Source organism: Cucumis melo, chromosome 7 (genome assembly GCF_025177605.1).
Source record: "Cucumis melo cultivar AY chromosome 7, USDA_Cmelo_AY_1.0, whole genome shotgun sequence".
Classification (NCBI taxonomy): Eukaryota; Viridiplantae; Streptophyta; class Magnoliopsida; order Cucurbitales; family Cucurbitaceae; genus Cucumis; species Cucumis melo.
In genome coordinates this window covers 18710543-18733599 of record NC_066863.1, presented here as the reverse complement: position 1 = coordinate 18733599, position 23057 = coordinate 18710543, and the positions used below count along the sequence as shown (strand labels likewise).

Sequence of the window (23057 nt, the reverse complement as noted above, 5' to 3'; positions counted from 1 at the left end):
ACTCACTTAGTCTACGAAGTTATGCTTGAGAACTAGCACTGTTCAAAATTTAGGATAGTGCCTCGTATATATAATACTAAATACTAATTATTGAGGATCCTACGTTCGAAAAGATTAAGAGATCACCTCACAGAGATTTTCACAAAAATAAAAAGAAATAAACTACTCCTTTAATCATCACTTTGTTTTGAGATAGAACCTCGTATATATATTCGTCTAATATGGTTTCACCCCACTAAATCGAAATATGTCTTTGATCTAGAAAAACATTACGAATTGATTTTAGAACAATTAACTAAGAAAGATATACCATATTCCTAATGAGACAAATTGAGGATCGAGAGTGGTTAGTAAAAGGTTGCTTACAGTGACATTATACTTGAAGAAAAGGGTGAGAGTTGTCAAGAAGTAATCATATTCTTGTAAGATTACAGGAGATCCACACGTTCCATGCTTCTCTACAAAAAAGAGTTGCAGAGGGGACTAAAAGTTAGTTACATGTATAAATGGTATGTGTTTTTCTTTTTCCAAAATGTATTTTTAAATGTTTTAAAAATACTTATTTTTTTCATTGCTTAATAAGTAAATATTTAACTTTGAAAAACTGTCTTTAATCATGGGTGAAGAATATGGAAGAAAGAAAGGAAAAACATTAGATCAGATGGAAGAGGTGAAAAAAGTTAAAAGAAGGAAAAAGGAAAACACATACCATACTGCAGCAATGGAAACATGTGAAAGGCCCATCATGAAAAGGGATCGGAAAAAAAGAGAGATTTTAGGATTTAGCCTCTAATTTATTTATAATAAGATTAAAGCAAGAAAAATAGACATAGAGACGGAAGAAAGATACATTTTTTTATTCTTAGAAATTTGATCCACATAGGATTAGTGTTGCTGAGTTTTCAAAGGGACATTCTAACTCGCTATATTTGCGAGAAAATCTCTTCTTCAGTAGTTATCATTAGAAATATTAGGATGGATAGCCTTTTGAGAATATGTTATAGAAAATATAACAAGTTGTTTTAGAATTTTATAAATATGGCAAAATTCTCATTTTTTTAAATATACTCCATCTTAAATTTGTTAATATTTCCAAACTGTCCTTCAAATAACTTTTTTTTCCCTTTTTAATGTCCTAATCCTCCCTTTTTTCTTCTCCTACTTTTTTAGGCCTTAATCATTCTTTCTCTTACGTTAAAAAAACAATTTATTTTTTCAATAACATATGTATTTCTTCCTCACTTTTTAAGGTCCTAATAATCTTTTCTTACATGGAAAAAACAATTTGTTCTTCCTATCTTAATATTTATTTTAGGATATCAATGGCACAAATTATTTCCAATATGAAATATAATGGTTGTTGATCGAAGTAATTTAACTTCATTTGTGATTTTTCTCTAGTTTATTCAATGTGTACTTTGAGTTAAATCTGATTTCAAATTTATTTTTTTTTATGTTGGTTTTGATTTTATTTTAATTTGTATTAGTTTTGTATATCAGTGTTGTGATGTACTTATATTATGTGAATTAATTGGTTGATATACTTACTAAATGGTTTTCATTTTTTTCAAATTTTATGCAGTTTATTTTAGTATTATTATGTATATGAACGATATACCTTAGTATATCATTACAGAGTAAATCAATAATATATTATTAAAGTATATTAGAATATTATTAAAGTGAATCATTATCAGGTATATCAATCAAGTTTACAAGTGTATATTAATAGTGTATCAAGTGTTTATGTAACGCCCCAAAAATTAAGATAATTTATTTGGCGTTATTTTGAATCCATTTAATGAGAATTATTTGATTTAGGTGGGAATTGAAATTAATTAAATATTTCTTGGATGAATATTTAATTAATTAGAGGTTTTGGCATGTGGTGTTTGTTAAGTTTTTGTTTAAATGGTAGGTTAAGAGAATTAAGTAAAGTTGTGGATTTTTAGTGTTGTTAAAGTTGAATTTAATTAAATAATTATGGATGTTATTTAATTGTCGGGTGAAAAGTTTGTTGGAGATTTAATAATTATATGTATATGTGGAAATATATATATAATTATTATGTTAAAGGAAAAGATAATTATATTTGTTGAAATATAATTATTTAAGGAAAAGATAGTTGTATTTTGGGGAAAGGATATTTATTAAAGGAGAAAAAGTAAAATAATTATATTTTGGGAAAATATAATTATTTGTAAAAGGATAATTAATTACTTTGGAGAAAGATAAACAATAATTAATTATTGTGGGAGATAATTAATTATTTTGGAGAAAGATAAATAATAGTTAATTATTGTGGAAGATAATTAATTACTTTGGAGAAAGATAAATAATAATTAATTATTGTGGAAGATAATTAATTATTTTGAAGAAAGATAAATAATAATTAGTTATTGTGGAAGATAATTAATTATTATGTAGAAAGATAAATATTTTTTATGGAGTGAAGTTGTTATGGTTGGGTTAAGATAATTCATGTTGGAAATTATAAGTGATTTATTGGAAAAGATTTGATTGATTTAAATAAATTGAGGATTTAAGTAAATTTGAGATTTTGGAGGGAAAAGTTAGTTTTGGTGGAATTGTAATTAATTGAGTATATATATATGGATATATATATTCAATTAATAATTTGGAAAAGTGAAGTTAATTATATGATGGAATATAATTATATTTGTTTGGAAAAGAAGATAATCCATAAAGAGAGAGATGGTTGATTTGATTGGACGAAAAAGATATATATTTATTTATAAGAGAGAATAATGGTTTAAATAAATATATATTTATTGTAGATTTTGGTGAGAGAAAAATAATAATAATAAAGAAGTATTATTATTATTACTAATGGTTATAAATGCCTAAGATTAAGGCATTTATTTAGGAAAGATAATGGGAATAAAGATATATGTATATTTTTTGGTATATATATATATCCTAAAAGGAAAAGGAAAAGGAAATAATAATAATAAATATTATTGTTATTATTTGGGTCTATAAATAGCATTAGAATGCTTAAGATGGAAACAAAGGAAAAAGAAAAATGTTCTTTATCTTCTTCTCTAAGATAACCCTCTGCCGTCGCCGCCTCAGTTGAAGTTAAGATTGGTCTCTTTGGAAGCTTGAGAATTTAAAGTGATGAATTTTTCATCAAGGATAAGAGGATTTTCCAACCTCCATTTGAGTAACCTTGGTAAGCTAATGAAATTAAATTAATATTTTATTAATTTAATTTTGGATCTTGGTTTCTTTAAAGGTTCAATTGGCTAAACTTTTTAAGATTTAAATCTTGGATTTTTTCCCAATCAAGGTTGAATTGGTTTCAACCCCAAATTTTTTAGAAAGTTAATTAATTTGGGAGAATTTTTGGATGTTAGCCAATTGCTAATTTCATTAATTAAGATACTAAGTTTTCCTTTTATGATTAGGATCAAGTTAATTGGAGAATTTTTACTATCAACTAGGGAGTACCTTGTTTGGCTAAAATCTCCAGGTAAGAGATTCTCCTACTAGACCTTCGAACTGAATTCAAGAGACCGCATGTAATTATGATTATGCATTGATGGTAGCTAAAATGCATAACTTGATGCTACTGATAATGACTGTCATTGTATTGATGTTGATGATGATGACTGAGATTATTATGTTGATGATTGATGATGATGACTGATGTTATGTTAATGACCGGTAGTATGTTGTTGATGACTGTTGATGATTTTAATGCATGATATATTAATCACATGATTAAGGACGTTAAGATTAATACTCATGCCATGTTATGATGTTATGTTATGCTACATGCTATGGATAGGGTGTTCTGTTAACTTTGTCTATTAGAGTCGTACCTGCATGGGTGTCCTTCGGGATCACCACCTATTTAGGACTGTGTGGTTCGACGGGACGCCAGTCTAGCATGGATATAGATATGATTCGAGTGATTCGACGGGGTCCTCGCATCTCGATTGTCTTAGTGTTACCCCCGGGTTCACTACAGACCAGCATGTCCTAGGTGCTCCCTCGGGACACCGAAGACCAGATTTTCGTTCCTACGGGAGCGTATGTTGCACGTGTTCGGGAACGTGCCAGAGATTGGGTACCTTTTTCAGGGCTCTAATGGGAAGTTAACAGACACCTAGCGGGACTAGTAGTAGGTCCCTTACTGAGTATATGTTTATACTCACTATTTCTATGTTTAACATTTCAGGCGAAGGTAAAGGTAGAGGAAAGCTGGCGAGCGACAGAGAAGGATCCGTGACATGCCATATGGGGACTCAGTTTTGCTTCCGCGTTTATGTTTCAGTGTTTTAATATTCCATTTTTAATAAAAATTTATTCTTCCCTCGTTTCAAAAAAGTGTCTCTTGTCATTGTTCCCTTTTGGTAACGACCTCAGCTTAGTATAAAGAGTTGGGTCGTTACAGTTTATAAGTAGGACTTCAAGCATATCAAACGCATTTAATCAATCAAGTGTATGAGTGAAAAATACTTAGTGTATCTACAGTACATTAGGTGTATCTAACATATAACGTGTATCAACGTATCAAATTTGTTGAGTGGACCAATGAAACATAATAAGTTTATTAGCAGTGCATCAAACGTATTAAACTTATCAATGAAGCACTTAAGTGTATAAGGATCGAAAGGGTATCGAGTGTTTCAAAAAGAATCAATTGCAAGGAGTATCATCAAGGTGTTTTAGGTGTATCAAAAGGTATCAAGTGTATCAAGTTCCAAAGTTTATCAAGAAGTATATCAAATGTATATATCAAGTGTATCAAAGAATATCAGGTGTATCAGGGGATGTTATGTGTGTTATATGTATCAGGTATATCAAATGTGTATCAGTAACGAAAGCATTTGTGATATTTTACATCTTGTATATGTGGATTAGACTTTGTTTTTGCCATTTTTGCAAACAATAAATATGTGTGCTACGGAATTAATTATTATAACTTGTTTTGTTTTTTGTACAAGTACCTCTTATCATTAATTTCTATTACTATAGCTTGCAGAAAAGTTTTTGGGTAAACTATTGTAAAATATAGTCGGCGAGTATACCATCGACTTTTAATTATAAAAATTGAGTCCTTAGACCTATTCAATTGGTAGAATTGGACCCTAAAACTTGCATCATTGTAAAAATTATATTATAACAATGGTATACATTAGTTCAATTTTTACCATAAAATATTCATGCATGGTTTTGGCACTGTTGCCAAACTTCCAGGGTTGTTTTTAAGGTCCTTAATCACTTATTATTTAAAAACATTGCAAATAAAAAATTAATTATATCGAATTTGGAAATTTAGTACTCAAAACCAGATCCAAATTAATTTGCATTGAGGGACTAGAAGTACAATTTTCGGTAGAAAAGTACGAACCTGATGAGCCCAAAATGATCCTTTTCTATTATCACAACTGCTTACAAGACCACACCTATAGGTTGGCCAATACTTGTCAACATCTTCAAACAGGGAACCAATCTACAAGTATTATTGAAAGTTTAGACTTAATTATAATACATTATTGTTTAATTTATATGGAAGAGATGAGTATTATATTTTACATCATATGGAATATATAACATTACCAAATGAGATCAATAAGAATAGTTTACGCTTTTTTATATGTTCCTTAAATTGAACCAACCTTATCTCTTGCAAACCAAACATGCCTATTCTTTTTCTAATCTACATTATTAACAAACATTTTAAGTACTTTTTTTAAAAGGTTAAAAAGTATATTTATTTGTATGATGAATATCTTGAAAAATTATGGATTCACGTAATTAGTCTGTTTTGTGTATGTTTAGGTAAGATTAAGAGGGAAGTTATTTTTTAAATAAAAACCAAAAGGGCTAATATAGAATATATTTTAGAGAAAAGTATTTGGTATATCAAAAACTACATTCATCTTTTTATATTTCATCCAATTGTCCGATCTTATGGTATGTATCGCCTAATGGTTACTTCTTTTAATAATAGTTTTATTTTTTTTTTTTTTTGGTGAGATTGGATTAGAATATACACAGATCGATATATGTTCAAATTCATGTATCTAAAGGTTGATGTATTTTTTAATTCTTCCTAACTACTAAATTTGAGAGAGACCTGAGTTTGGTTAAAGGTTGCATTGGTACAACATGAAGGCCATCCTTTCCCTTCGTACTTAGGCCACAACCCATCTGTGCAATTTTTTTCAAAAAAGAGAATCATGAAAATGATAATATAATTTTTATGAACATCCAAATAAAAAGCAAAATCAAAGTCAATTAAAGGAACTTTTTTTTTTTTTTCACTTACGTATTGTGAATTTTGTGGCAGAGACTGCTCTATAGAGACAATAGAAAAATCGTGATTAGAACATTAATTCATGATGATGATGATGATGATGATCATCATCATCATCATCATCATGATCATCATCATGATGTCATCATGATGATTATTAATGATGATGATGATGATGATGATAATAATGATGATGATAATAATAATAATAATAATAATAATAATAATAATAATAATAATAATAATAATAATAATAATAATAATAATAATAATAATAATAATAATAATAATAATAATAATAATAATAATAATAATAATAATAATAATAATAATAATAATAATAATAATAATAATAATAATAATAATAATAATAATAATAATAATAATAATAATAATAATAATCATAATGATAATAATAATCATAATGATAATCATAATCATAATGATAATCATAATGATAATCATAATCATAATGATAATCATAATGATAATCATAATCATAATGATAATCATAATGATAATCATAATCATAATCATAATGATAATCATAATGATAATGATAATCATAATCATAATGATAATCATAATCATAATGATAATCATAATCATAATCATAATCATAATGATAATCATAATCATAATCATAATCATAATCATAATCATAATCATAATCATAATCATAATAATAATCATAATGATAATGATAATCATAATGATAATGATAATCATAATAATCATAATGATAATCATAATAATCATAATGATAATCATAATGATAATGATAATCATAATAATAATAATAATCATAATAATAATAATAATCATAATAATAATAATAATAATAATAATAATAATAATAATAATAATAATAATAATAATAATAATAATAATAATAATAATAATAATAATAATAATAATAATAATAATAATAATAATAATAATAATAATAATAATAATAATAATAATAATAATAATAATAATAATAATAATAATAATAATAATAATAATAATAATAATAATAATAATAATAATAATAATAATAATAATAATAATAATAATAATAATAATAATAATAATAATAATAATAATAATAATAATAATAATAATAATAATAATAATAATAATAATAATAATAATAATAATAATAATAATAATAATAATAATAATAATAATAATAATAATAATAATAATAATAATAATAATAATAATAATAATAATAATAATAATAATAATAATAATAATAATAATAATAATAATAATAATAATAATAATAATAATAATAATAATAATAATAATAATAATAATAATAATAATAATAATAATAATAATAATAATAATAATAATAATAATAATAATAATAATAATAATAATAATAATAATAATAATAATAATAATAATAATAATAATAATAATAATAATAATAATAATAATAATAATAATAATAATAATAATAATAATAATAATAATAATAATAATAATAATAATAATAATAATAATAATAATAATAATAATAATAATAATAATAATAATAATAATAATAATAATAATAATAATAATAATAATAATAATAATAATAATAATAATAATAATAATAATAATAATAATAATAATAATAATAATAATAATAATAATAATAATAATAATAATAATAATAATAATAATAATAATAATAATAATAATAATAATAATAATAATAATAATAATAATAATAATAATAATAATAATAATAATAATAATAATAATAATAATAATAATAATAATAATAATAATAATAATAATAATAATAATAATAATAATAATAATAATAATAATAATAATAATAATAATAATAATAATAATAATAATAATAATAATAATAATAATAATAATAATAATAATAATATTATTATGAAGATTACTTTTAAAACATAAAGAAACGTAGCAAGATGCGGTTGGATAATTGTGTTTTTGTGTGTTTTTTTTTTTTTTTTTTTTTGTTTCTTAGAAAATAAATAATATGAAGTTCACAAGTATTAAAAGATTGAAGAAGAAAGATAATGAAAAAAAAATAATAGAAGTACTGTGTAATGTTTTTGGTCAGTCTATCACATAAACCACAAAATACTAATAATAACTAAAAAAAAAAAAAAAATGCTTTTGATGTGAGAAATGAGTGTAACATTTGAAAACCGAAGAAAGAGAAGAAGGGGAAAAAAGAAAGAACTGACCGGCGGTAGCAAGCATTGGTGGGGCAACATTCGGTTACGTTTCTGCATAAGGTGGAAGGCCATTGAAGAGCCAATACAAAGTAATCAAATTCCCTCTGTTCCTTCCCCACGGTGAAGCCCCAACCATCAACAATAATACCAATCACAACTACTACTACAAACACAACCCTCCTACTCCTACTCCCCGCTTTTAACATTCTTTTTCTTTTTTTCTTCTATATTTTCTTAAATTGGAACTTCCCCGGTGGTGCTGCGGTTTTGTGCAGAGTTAATTCATTTCTTCAAATCTTTCTCTACTTATACAAACCTTAACTTAACGTCTGTCTTTTCCTTTTTTTTCTCTTTTCTTTTCTTTTCTTTTTTGTGCTTTTCTAAGGGTATAATTGTCTTTTTACTTAATTTCTTTTCTTACAAGGCCAATGAATATATATATATATATATGTGTGTGTGTGTGTTTGTGTGTCAAATCTCCATATTTACATAATTATCAATCAACACAAAAATATAAAAATTGGAGCAACTTTATATAATTTTAAAAATATTTACATTTTCCTTGCTTTTAATCATCTAATTTCATTTAATAAATAGGATGCTTATGGTTTAATTACTCCAATATGAAGCTAGGAATTTCTACACTTGCAAGAAACATATTCTTCAAAAAAAAGTTCAATTACAGATGATCACATTATGGAATTACTGGCATTCATGACTTTTTTTCCCTCTACCTTTAAAAATTCAAATGTTCTAATACTACTTAATTTATTCTATATACCGGAATCAATGACTTCTTTATATTTCTATACTTCAAAGTAATTATAATATCCACTTTGATTCAAAAGCTCATTTTTACTATTGACATGTAAATAATACTTCATTATTGTTGGAATCACTACAAGAAAAATCCTCTATTATGACCGTTGTTCCATCCCAAATTGAAAGGATGGAACAAATAACTGTCATCAAATGTTAAAAAGCGGGTTTTTTGGCGGAAAAAGACGGTGATTTCGGAATGCCCAAATACATGACAGTTATTTGCTTCCATAATATGTAAGGGTATTAAAAAAGTAATTAAATACTTTTTAATAAAATAAAAAAAAATAAAGAAAAGCAAAATCCCGCCCTCACGCAAAACCCTTACACACACTCCCCTTTCTTCTTCAAAATCCCTCCTGTCAACGCTGCCTCTGGCCATCTCCTCCCTCACGCAAAAAATTTCTCTTCCAAAGTCTTCGCTCTCTCTCTCAAAACCTATCTCCAATCCACGGCGAACTCCGCCGACTGTGCTAGAAATTTCCCATGGTTGTTCCCCATTCTCCCTTCCTTCTTCTTCTTCTCTCTTCCTTAACCCTCTTCCATGGGGAAACCTTCTCTCTCGTCATCCCCCTCACTAAAGATTTCCTCACCAATCAGTATTTGGCCACTGTTTTCCATGGTTCTCCTATTAAGCCCGTCCATCTCGCTGTTGATCTTGGCGGCCGGTTTCTCTGGATGACTTGTGGTGGATCTTCTTCCAGTTGTTTGATTCTTGGTCGCTCTATTCAGTGCGGTCTCTCTGGTGGTGCGTGCAATGTAATTGCTGCACTACACTGGCCTTTAATGTTGGTTGGGCTTTAATGTCGGTTTATAACCGACATTAAAGGCATCTTTAATGTCGGTTACAAACCGACATTAAAGGCCTTCAATGTCGGTTATAAACCGACATCTTGGAAGGTGTTATTGAAGGCCTTTAATGTCAGTTGATCTTTAATGTCGGTTATGAGATATCTTTAATGTCGTTTATGAGATATCTTTAATGTCGTTTATGAGATATCTTTAATGTCGTTTTTCCACCGACATTAAAGATGTCGTTAATTTTTTTTAATCGACATTAAAGATGTCTTTAATGTCGATTTTAAACCGACATTAAAGACACATTTAATGTTGTATTTACACTAGTTTTTATGATGGCAAAACCGACATTATTTGGCTTGAATTATATATAATAAAATACAATTAAATAAACAACCAACAACTGTAAGTGAAAACTCAAAAGTATAAAGATGATATATAAGATCGTGATTAATAGCCAATGTATATGTACAACAGAAAGTTCCTCCACTAAATACATATTCATATTTGTGAATGTAACGACCTCAAATTCAAGGACTAACAATTAAATACAGAACATCATTCACAAAAATGAATAAACATACAAAAGTACTCATCAAGCTGTTTCAATTCACGAAGCCTGCAATACAAGAATGGGTCAAATAATCAGACAATAGCTTACAGAGTTCATCTTCAAAACTACCAAACAAGCCATGTTTGAACAGTTTTTCTCATATTTCTTTAGAATCTACAAACTCAATTCAATAATAAAATAAAAAAAATCAAAATAAACACAAGCGAAAGGATATTCTCCTCCACAGATTCCACAGATTAAGAAATATCACCACTCCACCGTCTCACAACAACAACAATAACAAACATGAGTCTACTTTGAAAGCATACATATGTGAAAGGAAATGCAGGGATTCTCACAAATGAAACAATAAATAAATATCAAAAGAATCATCCATATTAGTAATAATTAAGGAGTTGGATCATCTAAAACAATATATTACAAAACAGTTCACAACAAAGTATATATTTATGTACTAAGACTTCTTGCAACATAATAAGGGACTCTGAAAATGCTAAACAACAGTGGAACGATCCAGAATATTTTGAGAATTACAAAAAAACATGGGCAAAGGAAAGATATTTCTAGAACTAGAAATTTTAATTCAACTTAAGTACAGAAATGTTTTCAAGTTGAGAAACAGTATCATTATATCATCATAGTGCTTCATTTAGGATGTAAGAAAAATTACCAACAACGTCAAATTCGTAAGTCGAGATTCTACCAATCCTTTCCAAGAGCACAGGTCGTCGACATCAACTGCTACTATATCAATCTGAAAATAGTTTTTGGAGCTTTCAAAAAACATTGGTATTGTTGAGGAAATTTTAAAATATTCAAATTAAAACTATTTCAAATACAGTTCTTGCCATGTTGTTTAGTTTGTTTAAGGTACGTGTCACTGTCACAGTAATAACTTTAAACCCACCATGAGACTTTTGCTAAGTGAAGTGCTAAAATTAAGTGGCAAGGACCAAAGACTTCTTATAAAGTTCAACTGCCAAATCTGGAAGCATCAATGGAAGAAATAGAGTTGATGGATTTATGGAACAAAATAGATAACATGGATTGAAGATGACTTGCATTCATATAAGGAAACACAAATGCAACGTGTAAAAACATGAAAGGAGGCAGATAGCTAGCAAAACAACCCATCTAAGACAATCGAGATTCAAAAAAGAGGAAGCACCTGAGGTTTCCAATAACTGATTACAACTTGAACTTCTCTGCATGATTCTTGCATCCATACAAGCAATCTACTTTAGTTCTAACTCAAATTCCCTAGTCAAATGAATTCCAAAAGGGTTAAAAGCTCTCGTTGTAATCGATACTTTTTCCCCAATATCATCCAAAATTTCAAGAACTAAATGCCACAAATACAAGACAATATATCACAATTGAAAATCAAGAAGTTACTTGATAAACTATTCATCCTGTTGAGTTTCTCACTTGTACATCCAATGATAATTCAAAATTGTTAACCACATTAAGACGACCCCTTCAAAGAATTTTTCCATATGGAACAACCAAATTCAACTTATTATTGATGCATTTCCAATGCATAGGATACCAATCTTTTTTTAGCAACATCTTTTGGAAAACCAATTCTAATCACATGGTTGGATGGTTTCATTTTTGTGGAACCAAATATGCTGCCCATATTTCACCTGCGAGAGGTGGTGGTTCAACCCAATGCCCTGGTATACGGCTGTACATCAATTTCACAACCAATCATAAAGAAGACAACAAGGAAATCAAACATTGAAAAGAAGTGAAATAAGTACTAATGTTCCAGAATATGAAGCAGCATACCAACAATGTTCAAGACTACGAAATTCATCCTGCTTGATATCAACTTCAGAAAGTTCTATCCCTGTTGCACACAAGAAATTCAGAAAGGGAAATTGCAAACAAATAAAAAATTCAGATTTAAATCAGAATTAATAATATAACACCAAAAGTTGATGAATCTAATACTACCTTTTACCATGGCCTCTGTTTCTAGCTCAATGTTTATTTGTTTAAGTATAGGGAGAAGAACACAAATCAAATAATGGAAATGTAGAATTTTTCCAATGTCATCTCCCAAAAAATCCTGAAATTCATTTATCTGATGAGCACCGACATTCAACTTTGTCAAAACTGAGAAATCTCTCAAGTTCAAACTTCAGTTTACTGCCCATTCTTCTACTTTGTACATGGGAAACCCCCTTAATCACCTATATACAAGAATAGTAGCAAGTCTTAGATGAGGAATATAAATATAACCCTTTAGTTCAATGACAAAAGAAATAAATAATACAATGATACAATATGTTTCCTATGTTAAAACCAACATTCCTTAGGAGTTTGCATCTTTTGAACAACCTACATTCACAAAAATAATACTAAAAAAACCAAACAAGACGCTCACTCAATGCATAAGAAAAAGAGACTTTTACGAGACATTTCATCAAACATCTTATGAGCATAAACTAATAACTCAAGAATGCATCTTCCTCATCTTTTCACATAGAACAAGGTGAAATCTAAATTCCACTAGCAACAATAAACAAAATTCTGAATCAGAACATCGATGAAAACAAACATATTCAATTTTCAAAAACAAAATACAAAAGAAAATGATCCTAGTCAAACGTGTCCCCAAGTCATAAAAAGCATACTCAAAGTTCTATGTTCACAAGCAACTATCCACGTGTTTAGTTAGAGTATTAAGAAATGAAATAACATTTTTAGAATGAGAGAAATAAGGCACATCAACAATGTTTAATATATATACTTAAAAGAACATATGAAGATGTTGTGATGGTGATGATCGTGAATATAAGGTTAGCTAATAATGATACTTATAAGTTGCTTATGTATGAGTATCTTCAAGGTTTGATCAGAATATTGAAGCTTGAAATCATCACCAAGCTCACCTTATCCATTAATGGCTTTAATTAAAAACTCAACCTGTGATTTGAGTACTTCATTTTAATTTTAACCTGGGCTAGGGATCCTGATAATTTTAATTTCTCTTATTTTCTATTATATGAATCAAATTAATATTCATGAAATTCACTCAAAACAATCCCCCTTCAATGAAGTTCAACCGTAATTCAAGACAAGGAAACTTGTAAACTATATGTGAAATTGAGGATGATGAACAAGAAACAGAGCAACCAGCATAAAAAACACAAAATAGAGAATACAAACACATTCAAGCAAGCGAGATCGAGATCCAGTGCACATCAAAAGAGAAGCTTAAAAAATCGAGTCTTAAAAAAAAGATGCCAACTATTTAATAAAATGTCTGATGAACAAATGACTGCAAGCAAGAAAATTCTCTCAAACACCACATAGTTTATCGATTTCGAGAAAAAAAATGACCAATTTGAATAAATCGCACAACAAGTAATGAAGTAGGAAGAGAAATGAAGTTAAAAATTAGAATTAGACAAAGACATTCATTCGACCTCGTTGAGCAGAGGAAGGGAAAGGGAAGTTCACGAAGAGAGACTTACTATGGATGGCAGAAATGGCTGGAAAACAATTATCTACAAAAATACTACACTCTAACCATTACATAACAAATGTGAAGGAATTCAAATAAGAACAAAATAGCACTTTCTGAGCATTACAATATTTAGGAGCACCAATAATTTACCTTATGTACATCCTCTAAGAACAGGCTCTAAATTTTCCAATCTCTTGTTGCATGAAGCATATAATGAATTATAAGCTACACTTTCATTTTGAGTAAAGGATATCTGATAACCCAAACTTTTTAGACCTTAAAGTTCCAAATTTTAAATAGGAGCTGTACTGTAACATATTATATATATTTGTTATTTGTAAAATGGGGGAATTAAACACAAGAAGTTTATGGTTATATAGTTAGGGATGCGGACGACAAATAGATCCAAAGCAAAAGAAACACAAACAAACACATCACATATTCAAAAAGGGCATAAATCCAAACCTTGGTATGGCATTTTCCTTTAAATGGCTTATGAACATATCTACATAACGTGACATAAAAATTATACTCTGCATTTCTTTCTAATTAATCAACCTATATCCATGTATAATCAAACTATATCCATACGTTATACCTCGCGCACCAATTAAATTGAAAAAAAATGAAATTAATTACACTGATGATGCTTCAACGTAACTCAAATCAAACAAAACATCATCAGGAAGAGGAGGTTGAGAAAAAAAAAATAAGAAAGGTACCATAAAACAATACTGAGAAAAAAAAATAATAATGGCTTCAAAAGGTAAAAGTTAATCCTGCAGTTCATCTGCGGTTTTTTGGACATGCTATCATCAGAGGAAAAAGGGGTGTAAATTTACAAATTATATTCTTCATATGAACATCAGCACGGAATGACACCCATTTTACAATTTCCTCTCTTTCCTTCTCCTATAAGATATAAATGAACAACTTATTCCCATGTGTTCAGATTAGACAAAGTCCAATATGTTCAATAAAGATCAAACTACAATAGTGTGCGGGAGGGTTTGAGAAAAGAGTAAAGAGAGAGAGTTGAATTTTTACAAAATTAAAAAATAAAAATAAAATAAAAAGGAGCTTTAATGTCAGCTCTAGAAAGCAGGGTGTTTAAAAGGACATTAAAGCTCTATCTTTAATGTCGGTTTAAAACCGACATTAAACATCCGCCTTTTGAAAAACGACATTAAAGCCCATTTTTCATTGTTTCCACCCGACATTAAAGACTAGATTTCTTCTAGTGCTGGGAATCCTTCTGGGGATTTGGAAGGGAAGGCAATTCTGGTTGAGGATACAGTGGCCATCAGATCTTTGGGCCAGCCTACGGCAACGGTGATTGTCGCTCTTCATTTTCAGATGTAATGGCGGGATCTATGTCGTCGAATACGTATACGAGGATTCAAGTAAGGTGAAGATTTTGGGAATTTTTAACATTCATTTGGTTTCAACTACGTCTTGTGATTTCAATTACATTATGAGCAACCACTTCGAACCCAAATTGTTCTTATTGTTTAGTTTTTTTATCTAATTCATTATTTTAGTTTCTTACTGCTTGTATTGTTGCTAAATGGCGAATTCCTGAAGTAGTTGTCCATGAGACACGAAATTTGTTGTGCAATGCCAACTAAGTTTTAACTTTTGCCAATTTTCGTTGGCTACTTTGTCCGAGCCATTAGAAATCCGTCCATCTAACTTTAAAAGGAGTAATAAGTCATTTTGTATGGAATGATTCTCTGACCTTGTTGATATTTTTAATATTAATTTTTCATACTATATAAAAAATGCATATTTTTGTTTTGTGTAAACAATGATGAATTTCACAATATCTTCCTATTGTTGTCGAACAAAAGAATCTAGACAAGCCATTGTCACTTCTTTTTTGCTTTTTTAAAGTAAGGCGCATTCTGATTAAATTATGTCATAATTGGAGTCTTCTATCCTCTAAGAGTTGAGAGTTGAATATATTGGCTGACATCTCCTTGTTATTTTCCACCCTTATATTGGTTCCATAACTTATTCTACTTTTTGAGTTATAAACTGTAATATAATTTTGTATTCAACTCATCTACAAGTGTATAATTGGGTTCTAAACCTTTGAATTTTGTAGATTTTTTATCTTTGTGTTATATATGCTCAGTCATGATTCACTGGTGGTTCTACTTAGCAGTGTGTTTTTCGCTTGTTTTTGTATTTTTGTGAGGTTGCATTAGGTAGTTAACACACATCGATTTCTTCACAAATTTGTTAATTGTTTGTCTACCGCAATTAGATGTCTTGACTTAGTATCGCAAGGAATAGGAGTATTGGTTATTATGAACACATTGGTATTCATACTTAAAGAACTACTTGCAGCCTACGTTGTTGTCTGTTTGTATCGTTATAGACATTGATGTTAGCTTTGTTAATATGCAATATATAAGTGTTAAAGTCCTTTTTTTCCCATTCAAATGTTCCATTTCCAATATATCTGTTGATCAATAGCACACACAATCGTACTTTTTTTTTCTTCACTTTGTGTTTATCTTTTTCTTAGTCATTATCAATTCGTTTGTTCATCTTTGGAAATTTTATACTAGCTTCTTGTTGCAAACTAGTCAAGTACTTATCTATATGTACAACTTCATGATTAACTGAATTTCTATATCACACAAATGTCGATTAATTGAAATACCTTTGTTTGAACTACTAGAGAACCTTTGCTATAAATTTTCTCCTCGAATTAGCTTCTCAACATTGATATTGGAGAAATGACTGATTGTGTTCAGTTAAATATATGTTATTCTAGTTGTTATTGGTTTATGATTAATTAGTATTAATTACTGTTATTGGGTTGTCATTCTTCTTAACATTTAATTTATCTTTATACTAAGTTGTGGTTGTTATTGGGTTTTGAAATGTTTGATTGTTGCTTTGTCCGTTTTGGATGTTTGCGCTATTTCCTGTCTTTATAACAAGTACTAGTCTTATTTTGAGCTACAATCATCATTTTCTTTTCTTACTAGGTTTTGCAAGAATCCATTATAGCAGTAAAACCATATTTGCGTCAATTGATTGATTTATAAGCTTTTTGTATGTTTGGTAGCCAATTTTTGGTTTAAATATACTTATTTAAATAGTTTGTTCATTGTTTCATTGTACAAACACTTTATGAACAATTGTACATATATTAAAGTATATATACACTACTAGAAAAAGACCTTTTCTTGACAGTTGGTTTTTTCTTTTCTTAAGTTTTTGGTAAAAAGGACAAGAAATTGGTGGTTTAATAGGAAAACCGTCAAGAATTTTGATGAAAAGGCGGAGGGGAGGCAATTTTCAGAACTCTTGACGGTTTTGAACAGTCAAGCAATATGAACGTTTTTCTTGATTGTTATAAGCTGTCAAGGATTATCTTCTAAATTCTTGACGTTTTTAAAACGTCAATATTCATTATACAATTGACATTCTTGACGTTTTTCAAACGTCAAATAATATGTAATTATACTTGACGTTTTAAAAACGTCAAGAAATATCGATTACATTCTTGATGTTTTATAAACGTCAAGAAATATCGATTAAATTCTTGACGTTTTAAAAAGTCAAGAATTTTAATGAAAAGGCGGAGACTGAGAAATTTTAAAATTTCTTAACATTTTTAAAACGTCAAGTAAGAGAATTTTACTTGACGTTTCAGAAACGTCAAGAATTACTAAATTAATTAGAAAAAAATATAAAATAATTTCTTTTTTTTAAAAAAAAAAACTAAATTCTTTTAACTTTCTAAATAAAAAACTAACTTCATTTTTTTAAAAGAAATTAAATCCTCAATTTTCCCTTTCTTCCAATCTAAACCCTCAATTTTCCCTTCTCTTCGTCTTCGTTGTTCGCGGTCGCCCTAAATCTCTCGCACGAACCTTCTTTTCGTCTTCCTTATTCACCATCACCCTAAATCTCTCGCATGAACCTTCTCTTGGTCCTCCTTGTTTGCGAAAATCAAATCCTCTGTCGTGTTTCTGCTGAGCCTTCTCTCGCACGGAAGTCACCTTCCAAGATTTCGTCTTCCCCATCCAGGAAAACTCAGTCCTCTGTCGTTTTCGTCTGTTCGCCCCCACCGTTTACCTAGTCGTCAACATTTAGATTCACCATCGTTCTCCTCTCGTAGGTGTTTGTGCAATCAACGTCTATCACGCGAGGTCGTTCTATTTTGTGTTTCTTCCAGTTGCCATTGCGCACAAACTCACGCTTCCTCTTTTTTAAAGCTACAACAGGATAACACTGTCGTTTGTCGGGGTATGGATAGAATCGGAGATCACTACTTGAATTCCTTAGGGACCGACATTTTCATTGGAGAAGACCTAGACAGGTCTTTACCATTTCTCTATTTCTCTGTTTCTTTATTTCTCTCTCTTTTGAAAATGTTGATGATGTGTGTTATTTAATGAGAGATGTAGAGATTTTTTTCTTTTCTTTTCTTTACCTAGAATTTTACGTTGGTGTGCTTTTGTTGAAGACAATTGAGGATTCGAAAAGCCACTTTTTGGTTATTATGATTCCAGTTCGCCGGACGGATTGGCTGCTTCAAACAACATAATATAGAAAAGGAATAGAAGGAGAAAGTTTAACGAGAGGCTTTTTGCACTCCGATCAATTGTTTTGAATATAAGTAAGGTTTGGTTTAATTGACTAACCAAGAATGTAAGGAGTTTCACCAGATCTTTGTGACAGGGCAACTTCTTGGGCTAAATTTTGGTAGTATTCTTGAACACTAATTGCTTTTCCTTCCTTGTATGATGAGGCAGCATTTTTTTTTAATGGTTCAGGGTTTTTTTTTCTAGCTTGAATTTCTTTTTAATTTATTAACATGAATCTATTAGGCTCTAGAGGAAGATAAGGAGATTGTATTCGATTGTGCTAATTACCAGCTTGAAATGATGAGATGCTTGAGAGAACTCAATGTTAACAACACTATTGGATGGTAAGCTTAGTTTTATGATACTGCATATTTACGAAAAACTTGGCATTATTAATTGGGTAATATTGTGCACATGTATATAAGGATTAAAAAATTTACCCCAGCACTTTGGTTAGCCTTGGTAATTAATTTGGTTTGGATAAAGACATACTTTTGTGAATTTGAGGTATTTAAATGTAGACATGATGTTTCATTTGGGTTTTCTTTTGCTTCGATTCATGAATGCAAAAGAAGTGTATTGTTTTTGGGCTCGACAATATAAGTTAATTATTAACTGATAATGTTATCTTTATGAGCTCTTCTACTTACTTGAATGACATTATTGATAAATAGGTTGAAAATAATTTCTTTGCATTATTTATTTGGAGTGGTTGACATTTTGATTTAAGGGGCATGATTGTGATTTGTATCAAACTGCTATGTGGTCATAAATGGAATAAATAATTGTCTGTAGTTTGATGATGAGATCTAATTGAAATTTTTTTGCAACTTGACTTCTACTTTTATTTTTTTACTAACTCAGATTCCTGTTTATAGGATTGGAAGATCAAATATTGGAGGTTGGAGCAGATATTTTGGTTACTTCATCTTACCAGGTTTGCAATGTCAATGGATTAAGCTTTCTTTGTTTTTGTACTTTTCACTCTGTGATAGCTTTGGGGTGTCTTTCTTTTAAATGTTCTACTGTTGTTTGTTTAAAAATTGATAGTTCAAATTGGATATTTTCATGACAATGAACAGAATGAGTGAGGATCAAACTGATCACTCCTCTTTAATGGAAATCAAAAGTTCAAAATGAGCGTTTCTGTCCAGTCGTGAAAAACAATTAACAAATTTGTGAAGAAATCAATGTGTGTTATCGATTGTCGAGGTCAGAGGAAGTCCTCGTCTTTTCCCTTATTTTTATGAGAGATGCTTCCTTATTTTTATGAGAGATGCTCAAATGTTTTTGTTTTGAGAGTTCGTACTCATGATCTTTTGTTGGAATCGAACAAGTATAGGTTCGAAAGTCCCAAATTGAATCAAACTTTCCCTTTGATCATAAAGCAGCATTTATAGCAGAACTCTTGAAGTCATCTTGACTGCAACATTATTCATTTGAGATACTTTATCAATATCAAGCTCAATCTTATTTTCACGAGCCAACTTTAGAATTAGCTCCTTCAATACAAAGCACTTTTCAATTAGGTGACTAATGACCCGATGATACTTGCAGTAGTTAGGATCATCTAGTTTTCCTACTTGCTCTGGTCATTTACATTCTGGCAACTGAATAAGTTGTTTCTCTATCAATTGCTCCAACACGTCTGCAACATCAAAGTCAGGAAACGGATAAACTTTTTTTTGTCTTTCTCTAAGAGTTGGGCGTCGCTTTTCATCGCCATCATGATTCCTTCCATGCTTTGTTTCTTTTCTTTTAGAGAAAGATTTTGATGGAGTCTCTTGAACAACCATAGACTCGTTTAGAACACTATTTGTAATCTTTTTAGTATCACTGATTTCATTCTTGTCACTCCTCGTTCTTTGAACTAAGAAATTTTTTGCTCCTCTATTGGCGATACTCCGCTCCATATCATGGGCGCAAGTTGCTAATTCTTCAAACGTGCAAGGTTTTAGTCCTTGTAAAATATAGAGAAGTTCTCAGTGCATACCTTGGCTGCACATCTCCACTGCAGACAGTTCTATGAACTTGTCTTTGTAATCCAAGCTTAGAACTCACTATCGGTTTATGTAGTAGATGACTGACTCTCTCTTTTGCTATTTGGTGTTCATCAACTTCATCATGCTAACGACACATCTGGTGCTATAGAAATGGTTAAGAAACTCCTTTTCTAACTGTTCCCAACTATTAATGTCTTTCGACTCTAAATCGGTGTACCACACTAAAGTATTTTCTTTCAAGCTTCGAACGATCCGCCTGACAAGCTGGTCTCCTCTTGATCCTGCATTCTCACATGTTTCGACGAAGTGGTCGATATGGTGCTTTGGGTTTCCCTATCCATCGAATTGTTAGAATTTTTTAGGTTGGAACCCAAGCGGCATTCTCAAGTTGTCAATTTTCTTGGTGTACAGTTTAGAGTACATGAAAGAAGTTTGTAGAGGTTCACCATACTGAGCTCTAATGGAATTCTCTATCATATCCTGTAGCTGCTGAACTGAGAGAAAAGCAACCGAAACTGATTGTTGTTGTGGTTGGTTTTCCTACACCACATTCTTCCCTTTATTAGTAGGTTTGACAACAGTAGTTTGACTTGACTTAGCAGTTTCACGAGTCTGCATCTGCTCTCTCAAAACTGTGATTTCATGGTCTCGTTCCTCCACAACCTTCATCAGAAATTTAATTTTCCTCTCCATTTATGCCATGGCAGCCTCGTGTTGGAATTTGTGTCCTAAAACGCATACTTTGTTATTTGATTCAATGAAATTTATTATTGAATGTTATAATCTTAAAACCAAATTCTTTTGAGGTCCCGAGGCTATTTACTAGTTTGTCATGTATACTTGAACTTTATGTGGAGACATAAACATGGATTAAGTTCAAGTTAATAGCCCAAATGGTCTGTAGTGTATGAATACGGTTGGGTGCCTTATTCTGGATAAACACTATGGATGTGGTCCGCTCCGTAGTTAGTACAAACGATGTAATCCTGAATCGTTCATGTAGAGACATGGGAGTGGGGGCGTCCTATGCAAATGGTTTGCACAAGACTGGAACCACAAAATAGTTACTTTTAGTTATAACACCATAAACTGTAAACTGACTATTTCATTTATAATGACATAGGTAACTTGATCTTAATCCTGAGCTAACTATGAACTTCTATTCATTCGGTAGTATCCTTAGATCTGCATAGGTGAGGGCAGCTCAACGTCGCTGGCCCAATAAGCCTCTCATTTCAAGGGTAAGACCGAGTGGATAGCTAGGGACATAGGGTGCAAGATGGAATTCACTCCTACCCCCTTCTAAGATAGTAGATAAGTTGTTCCCTTAAGGACTGAATCCAAGTCTTGAATAAGGAGCCCCACCTTCTCATTGGCCCGAGAAGGATTCTGGTTTATAGGTTGGACCTTAAATCAATTGTTCAATAGTGGATCAGTGGGTCTTAAGGAGCAAGATGTAATCTCGGGGGTAAAATGGTATTTTGATCCAGCTAAGATTACGAATAACCTGTAAAGGATCGACTTACTTATCATGGTTATATCAGGTGGACAGAAATATATCTATAGTGAGGGAGTGCAACTAAGAGTCTTTAGTGGAATGACTCTTTAGTTAACGAATCTTGATTAACTTTGGTCTAAAACAGTTTAGCCAGTTAATCTTGGATCGTTGGAGCCCATGATCTATAGGTCCATTAGGTTCCTCTACTAGCTCATATGGATTCCACTAAGAATAACTATGTTGAAGTAATTCGAATTTTTCGAATAAAGATAAGAGAGAAAAATCGACAAATATATATAAGATATAAGTCGGTTTTATGTTTAAATATGATTTATAATAAATATGAATATAGATTCATATTTAAAAGCTTGAAAAGTTTAGAAAACGGTCAAAAAGTCAACATGTTGATTTTGAACTTTGACCGGATTTATATTCAAATATGATTTGAATTTTAAAAAAAATGAATACAGATTCGTATTCAGGAGGTTAGAATTAGTCGAGACGGAAAAAATAAATGACCAAAATGACCAAAATGTCCCTTTGGCTAATTACTTTATTAATTAACGGTTAATGGGAAATGTGACAATTATTATGAATTTAAAGCCACTAATTTCATTAAAGAGTTAATGAATTGATTAGGTGTTGATAAGATATGAAATAATTTACATGCAAATTTGCATGTAAATTTCATATAAAACATCTCATTATCGAATGAGAAAAGAAGAGATTTTCTCTGGAAAAAAACCTAAACAATTGACTCCCATCTCTCTCCAAAATTCTCTTCGCA

At 29.8% G+C, this 23057-nt stretch overlaps 2 protein-coding genes across 2 annotated transcripts in view; both read right to left on the bottom strand.

Annotated features, from left to right (window-relative positions):
• The window catches only part of LOC103501145 (ribonuclease 2-like), a 48576-nt gene extending 47845 nt beyond the window's left edge, over nucleotides 1–731 (bottom strand). The window contains exons 1-2 of the mRNA XM_008464640.2: nucleotides 710–731; nucleotides 367–458 (exon numbers count right to left, since the gene is read on the bottom strand). Of these exons, the coding sequence (XP_008462862.2) occupies nucleotides 367–458; nucleotides 710–731 (114 nt within the window). The remainder of the gene's footprint in view (nucleotides 1–366; nucleotides 459–709) is intronic.
• A 4583-nt stretch (nucleotides 732–5314) lies between these two features.
• On the bottom strand, nucleotides 5315–8758 carry LOC127143787 (ribonuclease 2-like). Its single transcript, XM_051087682.1, has 4 exons — nucleotides 8500–8758; nucleotides 6305–6333; nucleotides 6113–6186; nucleotides 5315–5485 (listed from the first exon to the last, which is right to left on the bottom strand). Exons 1-4 carry the CDS (start codon nucleotides 8694–8696, stop codon nucleotides 5315–5317), a joined length of 471 nt encoding a protein of 156 aa, XP_050943639.1. The 5' UTR covers nucleotides 8697–8758.
• Between the last annotated feature and the right edge of the window lie 14299 nt (nucleotides 8759–23057).

Bases quoted from the DNA above. Each gene is read 5' to 3' on its own strand.
- LOC127143787 (XM_051087682.1), bottom strand. From the start codon at position 8,696: ATGTTAAAAGCGGGGAGTAGGAGTAGGAGGGTTGTGTTTGTAGTAGTA. The intron at 6,187-6,304 runs GTAAGTGAAAAA...AAAATTGCACAG, and splicing joins TGCCACAAAATTCACAATAC to ATGGGTTGTGGCCTAAGTAC. The intron at 5,486-6,112 runs GTCTCTCTCAAA...TAATACTTGTAG, and splicing joins CAACCTTTAACCAAACTCAG to ATTGGTTCCCTGTTTGAAGA.